This window comes from Brassica oleracea, chromosome C1 (assembly GCF_000695525.1).
Source record: "Brassica oleracea var. oleracea cultivar TO1000 chromosome C1, BOL, whole genome shotgun sequence".
Taxonomy (NCBI): domain Eukaryota; kingdom Viridiplantae; phylum Streptophyta; class Magnoliopsida; order Brassicales; family Brassicaceae; genus Brassica; species Brassica oleracea.
In genome coordinates this window covers 9,330,410-9,338,969 of record NC_027748.1, presented here as the reverse complement: position 1 = coordinate 9,338,969, position 8,560 = coordinate 9,330,410, and the positions used below count along the sequence as shown (strand labels likewise).

Below are 8,560 nucleotides of genomic sequence, written 5' to 3'. Positions count from 1 at the left end.
GAAAAGGAAAATCAGTTTAAATTTTATTATATTCTTCTAGTTTCTACTACAAAGTATATATACATATACCTTTGTGTGTCCAAGTGCAGCATATATATCTTCCAAAGGATAGCCCTTCATGCTACTCTTTGTAAAGCGGCTCTTGCACATCCTAGGACAATCTTCAGAAGGTGTGTCTGCAGATAGTCGAAATGTTTTCCCCAGCTTAGGAATACACTCAAAAGCCAAAATCTACACAAATATTGTAGCGCTGTCAGATTTACGGTTATAAAACAACTCATATTTGACTAGATTGTATGCTTTACCTCTAATGGAATTATGAATCCAGGAAAGCCGCATGCCGGGTGCACTTCACCCTTCAGAAGCTCCATCATATGCTTAATGTTCTTTATTGCATCTTCAAATGTCAAACGACCCCATGGAAATGTTCTGCAAACATCCAAATCTTCCACGATCCTTAAGATGAACGGATCTACTGGTCCGGAATCCTTTGCCTGTCCTCTGATAACCCGACCAAGGAAGAACAAGACAGCCATCTTCAATCTATCATTGCATGGCGTCTTCATAGACAACAGCTTCTGCTCCACATCTGTTATGGTGATCTTCTTTAGTCCACCGAAGTAATAATCCACAAACTTCGTACTCCCGAGCTTCAAATATTTCCTTGGATACTCATGGCAGTCTAAGCCCGAGATGAGGGCATGCTCCCTCATAGAATAGCGGATGGGAACACCATTCAGACTAAACCATGCAACATCTTCTTCTTCAGTCGAAATGGTGCGCAAGAGTAACATCCACATTCCTTGGAGCTTCAGGTATTGTTCATCAGGCATGTGGAAGAAGTGACGAAATTGAGGATGGGTTGTGAACCATTTAACCTCCTCCTTAAGCTTCTTAATCACGTCCACTGTATTCTTCACAAAGCACTTGGTTTGAATCTTGCAAGTCTTCGTGAACTCTGTGCTCTTGAAGTATAATTCAAGGGGCTGTGGTGGTTGCCTTGCCTGCAGTCATAATATATATGTATTAGTCATTTGTTACTACTGAAACTAGTATACTTTCACACTGACAATGAAACGAGTGCAAAAACTACCTTAGATGATACATCAGACATGTCATCACTTTCTGAATCAACAGAGAGAGAAACTACAGTCGTTTCTCTTGCCGGCTCATTCCCAGCTGAGACCGCCTTTCTAGCTCTAGTTCTACTGGAGACTCCAACGCACGTAGTAGATGGATTCTTTCTTTTTCGGCCCTTCATTTCCTGTACAAGAAGTTAGAAACGCTGTTAAGAACACAAGTCACCGTCAATTACTCCAAATGCAAACCGCATAGCAAACATCAATTATTACATCTCAACAATGCAATACTCAGAGGAAACTACTCACTTACGAAAGGAACGAAGATGGAGACTAGAATTTCGTCGGAGAAAGAAGAAGAAACGAAGCGGTTCTCGATTCTACGAAGCGGTTCTCGATTCTAGAGAGTTGAGACCCGAGAAATAAGAGGGAGAGAGGACGTCTACGGAGAGATTAATGGATTCTTGATTTAGACGAAGGAGGACGACGAAGAAAGCCACAACGCACGGAGGCTAGGGTTTCGTCGCAATCGCAAGAGAGAAGCCGGAGAGGAACGAGACGGGATTTAGATTTAGGTGGAGAGGGAGAGAGACAAAACGCTTCGTTTAGAGAATAGGATCCGGTTCAGTTTGGTTGGGTCGGGTAGAGCAGGTCGGGTTGGTAATAAGTTGGTTTCATTAAGGTCCCTAGCGTCTTTAACCACGTTTTACCCGATTTTATATTTAAAAAAAAATAAAAAATATATTCTTTTTTATTACAGGATGAATTCAGCATTTCTAATGGAGAGTGAGGGGCATTTCGAGTTAAAGTCCTAAGAAAAATGATATGGGTCCCATGCATGGAATTGACAAGTCATCCTCATCGTCATACTTATCTAAAACATCCAAAAACCTAACAAACAACAAAAAATAAAGATAACTCAACCATATTGGTATAGTGTCATGATGATTCCCAACATGATGAAAACGACAATAACATTGGATAGTTAAAACAAATCATGTGGATAACATAAAGTTTAGGTTTTAATTTATGATAATGATACGGTATGGAATAGTAGTGGTTAAGGGAGTTTATGAGATATTGAGCATGCTCCATACCATGACATAACTATGGTTGTGGTGATGTGGATGTGACGTTCGATTCCAAGAAACCTGTTTTGGTTAAGACATCATTTCTTGTCTTGCTGAGATCTCTTCCTTTGAGTGTTCTTCCTATTCCTTCGCACATGGAGAAAGATGAGATCTGCGTTCTTGCAAGCATTTTTGCTACCAACTCGTGTGGAGGAACCACTGAATCGTCATCGTCATCTTCATCATGAGTGGTCCACGAATGCAAATGGTTGCTTCTTGTGTTCCCATAAATCTTGGACCAGTCAGGTACATTCATTGGAGCAGATGACTGTTTGGCTTTAGAGACCTCCTTGCCCTTAGGAATGTACCTTGCAGAAGATGAAGAAGCAGCTGAGAAGATATTGTTACTTTTGGACATTTTCATTTCAGGACCTGGAGTTTCGTTTTCTCTCAAAACTGACCACACTTCTTCTTCTTGAAACTCTTCTGCCCCTTCCATTGTCACTCAAGAAAGCCCTTCTCTTGAATATTTCTTCTTCTGCTGCAACTAAGTGGTTTTCATCCTCCTGAATCCATGAAAGTACCCCCATCATTGTATCTTATAACCAAACAGAAAGAAGAGAGAGAAAGAGAAGAGAGAGGGAAGGGAGAGAATTAATTACCTGAGAGAAGCAGAGGAAGATTCAGTGAAAATGTGATGTATAAAAATGTGAAGCATAAACAACATTAAACAATCTCTCTTTGCTGGCAAATGAGAGACAGAGAGGTCATTGATTGCTTCAAAGGAATCAAAAGCCTCCACAATAGGCAGAGGCTTCATAAAGATCCAAAAGCTGTAATAATTTTGTACTTTTTTGGGGGGTGCCATAACTATGAAGTAAAAATAATAATAATTAAAAAGGGTTAGATAGATGAGTGATAGCCTTTGGTACTATTTCTACTAAAGACCTGCCAAAATTACTGATAAGAGTCTGATTCATGCAAGAAGACAAAAACAAAATGTACTATTGGAAAAGACTTGCTTTTATCTCAAACTTTAATTAATTTGCTAAAGCCATCTTCGAGGAGGGAAGATGTAAATTCACTCCAAAGAGCTTGTGATATTATTATCTTTCATGAGAATCATATGTTTAAGCATTTCTTTTGAACAATCTAATTATATGATTGTTGTTTTTCTACTGCTATGCAATTATGCAATTATGTATAGCTACTGAGTTACAACGAATATATAATATAGTTTCATTATGATAAAAAGTAACTTTGTATTTTGTCACACCAAAAATCTGAACCCCGTGTCCGGACACATATAAATACATCAGTCTTGTTGGTGGGGTAAGAAAATCAAATCGATTTGTAGTCTCTGAAAAATCAATTTGTTAGGCTATCCAATCCAACGCTTCGTGGGTCTCTCCTCGCAAGAGATGTTATGCCAAACCACGATGCATTAAAAAGTATAGTTTTCAGATAAGGCCTTTAAATTTTAAAAGTTTCTTACTTAACCCCTCTGATTTAATAAAATATATGTACCCTAAATTATAACGAACCTAGAGTCTAACTTAAGAAAAAACCTTAAGAACATATTTTTCCTTTGTAAGAAAACATATTATACATACAGAATATACTGTTAATTGTAGTACATAAACCTGGAGATGAAGATGTTTCAAAAAGAAAAAAAAAAGATGTTTTGAAGAAAGTGTGTGCTAGGAACTAGGGTTAGGAGAAAATATTTAAAAAAAAAATAAGTTGTTTAACTTTAATTTGTTAACAAGTCGAGTTTACTCACTGGACCATACTGATAATATGTATTAAAAACGATTTTGATATACTCTGTGAAATTAAAACAAGTCAATGTTCAATTAAGTAGTTGTCTTCGTTTCCAGTATTATGATTGAGTGTAGTGTGAAAATTTCACATAAGATGTTAATTTTTTTAAAAAATTGAGGCTTGGTGTCATCAAATGAATGAATGATATAGCTTGAATGCTTGATTCTTGGATCCTTCAATAGCGAGAATCTTAGCTTGACGCTTGCCTACTGTAAACCCTGACTGTTGAGTCTAAAGGCAATATTGAGCAACGTGAATATGAACATGGTTGTGGCCAGAGCCGAGAGATTTCAAGTGTTCATTAACCTAAGCAATTTGTCTTCAGTGATTTTCATTGATGTCGTAGATCTCTCCTTGTACGGGAGAGAGAAAATAACGGGTGAATCATGAATCAGGGTAAAGGATTTAGTTGGAAGATACAAAACAATAGCTGCACTTTAACGGATTAAAACATCCCAAACGATTGGCCTTGTGGATATTTATAACGGGCTTAATTGTGCTTAAAAGGCCTAGGGCCTTACTTTTTCACGTTTTCAAAGCCTTTTTAGGGTACGATCAACTTTGGTAAAAGGGTAACTGTAGCGATTAGGGTGCTCAATTTAGGATGTAGACACAGAAGCTCACGGTTTCATAGAGTGCGCAAAGTTCACTGTTGCTATTGCCAATGAGAAAATGGAGTAAGTGGTTGCTGCATTGGTTTTGAATACATTGTATTATAGTGCAAATCATGGTCTTTCGTAGATTTAAGTCTTGGATTTCACATGGCACAGATGTAAAAGTCATTAATACATCTTTGTAGATAATTTCTCACGAAAAAGTCTTTAAACGATAAATTGATAAGTTGGATAATTACTTGACCATTTGCCAGGCGCCATGTAAACAAAAATCATGTGCTGCCTTCAACTTTATCTGTTGTTGGTAAACTTATTGGAAGTGTTGGTGTCATATAACCTTTAATTAGTATTCCTTGATTTGTATCTGTAACATCCCGAGTTGTGATATGTGAAAAAGATTTAAGAGAATTGATTTGGCTACCTATGTCACCAAAGTTGATTTACCTTTTCCGGAGCACATTCTGAAAGAACTCCGGAGTTAAGCATGCTTGAGCTGGAGTAGTGGAAGGATGGGTGAACTATCGAGAAGTGATTCGCGATAGCGTGCGAGTGAGGCCAAAACATGGGAAAATGTCGGGTGGTGATTGCAGAGTCATTAAACAATGATTTCGATATATAGAAAGGTTTCACCTTTGGAGTGAATCGAGTGATTCAACCTGCATGTGCAATAGATAAAACATTCCTACAACAAAATTGACGTAGTTTGGTGCTTTTGTGGGATTAGTTAGACATGTTCAAAAGGACGAGTATGTGTATGTTGCTCAAATATTTTATTAGGATGTTAAAATGTCTCGAACTTCCAACGTAGGACATTTTAACACTCTAATATCTTTCAATCTGATTCAAAAATTATCACAGTTGAGAAATCTCTATTAACGAGACCTGGCCACATTTTTTGGTGTTACTAGGAGAAAACTTATTTGCTGCGTTTTCCCATATATCTAGTGTGAGTGAAACCAAGGTGATCAATATGATTTTAGGCGTTCTTCTTTTATCATGTTCTCATATCTGGTTATGTGATGCTCATAATCACAGAGGTAAACTCTTCAGAGAATTGATGGTTTTTGGTTAATTGACACACTAATTTGGCACTTCGAATCTATTGAACAGAAGCTATTCTAACTCGTATCTGTTGTCATTTGTGAGTGATATAATGAGTCACGCATATCCTTTGTATCGCTAACTAGAAGTCATAGCTTTTGTTTGTTTTTCTTTATTAACCTTCAAATCCCCCCAGAAAAGATATATATTGAACGGTGCTAGAAAACTAAGCTATGTTTAACGAGTTTTCAAATCAGCCATACGAAGGATGAAATTCAAGAGACCTTGCAACTACATCAGGGTCCAAATTCTTCACTATTTGTGGGAACTCAGAATATGATCCGTAATTTGCTTTTTAAAACTCTGGTGAGAGAAACAATTATTATTTACGCTTTCATTCTTTTGTCTTGGTATTGAATCTTGCAGGTCCCCATGGTCGATGTAACGTCAACGGCACGGATGAGACGATGAGTACAGTAACAAGTGTCAATTCATATACTGAAATAAGATTCACATACTTAAACAGGTAACTTAATCATTATTACCGGTTATGAAACTGTTCTGTTCAACATGCACACATCTTACACAGATTACATCAATTGTTTGTTTGTTAGAACTTGTTTATCTGTGCTTAGCACACATGCGGAATGGAGAGCCCACTGAGCTAGAGAGCGCCAATACAGGGGGGCCCTCCACTGTGCCATTTGGCGAACATCTGGATATAGGAACAAAAGTGTCGGTGGTCACTATACTTTCATTTTGTTTGAAAACAAAAATGTTCAAATATATTTATGTAAATTCTGAATTTTCGGTTACAATGTGATCTTGGTAAAAGCACCGATACTCCTATAATAAAAACTTTTTAGTGTACTACCTTCAAGTTTTATCTACTTTTCAATTTCTTTTATATTTCCAAAGCTGGTTAGTTTTAAATCATTCTGATCTAAATGAGTTCTGGATGTACTGTCGGAAAAATATATTATAGTTTCACAAACAATAATAGAGGAGCCTTTAGCTTGACACGTAATAATATCGTCAAGTTGAATCCTTTTTTATATAGTTTAACTGTAAACCCTCGCCCTTTAATTTAAATAAAGTGATACTCCTAATACGCAACACTATTCTAAACGTCTATGCAGTACTAGTAACCTAAATCAAGTTTTTTTTTTTTTTTTTGCTAAAAAGGTAAATATCATATAAATATAAATGAAAGTTTAAACTTTGCAAGAAAGAAAGATCTAATTATGTTACACCTTGGCAAAAAAGCTAAAAACAAGGTAATAAACCGAATGAGGATGAGCCGGACTAGTTTCCACGTACAGCGCATCCACTTTTCCATGAGTTTTAGGAATTGCTTCCTCTCTCTTCTAGCGGTGATGATGTTTCGCATCTCCTTGTCAATGAATCTGAAGATTGTTTCCGGCGCAAGGACAAGGTTGTTGTGCAAGACATTGTTTCTTTGTTTCCAAAGATGATATACTATAGACTGAGCTGACAACCTAAATCAAGTTTAAGCCAACATGATTAAAACAGAAAACGAAGGGAGCAGTCGAGAGATTGCAACGTGGAAGCTTTGGCTAGCTAGTCTCATCTTCTTCAATACCAGTTTGAATCAGTTTTGTTTGACTTTCTAACTCAGTTTCTCTTCTCATACCTTGTCTAAGAGTATGGTAAATCACTTTCTTCCCCGTTTAAACTATGCAAAACATTGTAGCATTTAAGAGACAGCTTGATATCGGTTATAGGTTTGAACTTGATTCTTTTTCTGAAAAAATGAGAAAAAAATAGTCGAGTAAGGAGTGGTGAACGTGTATTTAATAGCCCATCCCGAGGATCAAGATGCAACCAATATTTATAAACTTTACAATGGATGAGCATATAAATAATTTATAGTCTATAGTCTATACTGACAATTATTACATTTAGTAAACTAGTTGTAAATATAAATAATTTCTGAGAAAAAGTATACAACTGGAATTGTAATTTTACAATAAATAACTGAGGTTGCAAAATAAATAAGAATCCACATTGACTTCATCGAAATGAAAGATTCCCTGATCTAAAGGAGCGCTATATTTTGAATAATTGCAAATCAACCCGTCAACGATTTCTATTTCAGCTATTACACCCCTTATATTACATTTGTTACAGCCGCCCCCTTTGTATTGAGTGACAAAAGAAGTAGATATTTTTTGTATGTCACACAGGGTCCAGTTACCAGTACCAGTGATGCACTCGATGAGACCAAAATCCAAAACTTATTGGTTTAGCTAACCAAAACACCCTTCTAAATTACACAAATTATCCAAAATGCCATCCACTTTAAAATCTACAACAAACTTGTGTATTTTCTCATAGGTACAGTCACTGTGTACTACGTAGCCAACTAGCATTGATAATACAAAATGGTTTCATTGATAATACAAAATGGTTTTAAATTTCTTACCTAGTTTAATTTTTCCATAAAAATGTATGTTTATAAACCTTAAGGTGTTGCCCAAAAAAAAAACCTTAAGGTAATTTCAAGTAAATTTCCACAAAGTAGGTTATAAGACAACAGTTAAGAACTTAACATCAAAGTTCATACATAAATATGCAATTTTTTTTTTTTTTTTTTTTTTTTTTTTTTTTGTATAAAATGCTTACAAATTGTTCGTAGTAGTGTATGCAATACAATATTCTTAATCACGACTGATAGAATTGACAACTATTGTAGTCTTATGATAATAATTTGATTTCTAAAATTTAAACAGGAATAATTCATAAAGTAGAGCTTAATGGTCTATTAGTATATGATCATCGATGACATAAATATATATTCGTGGAAACGTGAAAACCTAACCTACTTGCCTTAGTTTACTATAACCTCCAAATTAATAAAATCTTTTTTTTGTTTGAAAAATAAAGAAGAAAACTGTATTTTCCTTTATTT

General features: G+C 35.8%; 2 protein-coding genes across 2 annotated transcripts; both read right to left on the bottom strand.

Moving 5' to 3' along the window:
* Positions 1-36: 36 nt before the first annotated feature.
* LOC106330805 (uncharacterized protein At3g43530-like) lies at positions 37-1,542 on the bottom strand. Its single transcript, XM_013769218.1, has 3 exons — positions 1,094-1,542; positions 306-1,004; positions 37-231 (listed from the first exon to the last, which is right to left on the bottom strand). The coding sequence occupies exons 1-3, from the start codon at positions 1,259-1,261 to the stop codon at positions 37-39; spliced, it is 1,062 nt and encodes a 353-aa protein (XP_013624672.1). The 5' UTR covers positions 1,262-1,542.
* A 349-nt stretch (positions 1,543-1,891) lies between these two features.
* Positions 1,892-2,962, bottom strand: LOC106296272. The gene is made up of 2 exons (XM_013732375.1): positions 2,812-2,962; positions 1,892-2,715 (listed from the first exon to the last, which is right to left on the bottom strand). The coding sequence occupies exon 2, from the start codon at positions 2,646-2,648 to the stop codon at positions 2,187-2,189; it is 462 nt and encodes a 153-aa protein (XP_013587829.1). The 5' UTR covers positions 2,649-2,715; positions 2,812-2,962; the 3' UTR covers positions 1,892-2,186.
* Positions 2,963-8,560: the final 5,598 nt, after the last annotated feature.

What these genes read in the sequence shown, in the direction of transcription:
- LOC106296272 (XM_013732375.1), bottom strand. Translation starts at nt 2,648, where the DNA reads ATGGAAGGGGCAGAAGAGTTTCAAGAAGAAGAAGTGTGGTCAGTTTTG.
- LOC106330805 (XM_013769218.1), bottom strand. Translation starts at nt 1,261, where the DNA reads ATGAAGGGCCGAAAAAGAAAGAATCCATCTACTACGTGCGTTGGAGTC. An exon ending in TGTCTGATGTATCATCTAAG is followed by an intron (nt 1,005 to 1,093) that starts GTAGTTTTTGCA and finishes TTATGACTGCAG; the next exon opens with GCAAGGCAACCACCACAGCC. An exon ending in GATTCATAATTCCATTAGAG is followed by an intron (nt 232 to 305) that starts GTAAAGCATACA and finishes ATATTTGTGTAG; the next exon opens with ATTTTGGCTTTTGAGTGTAT.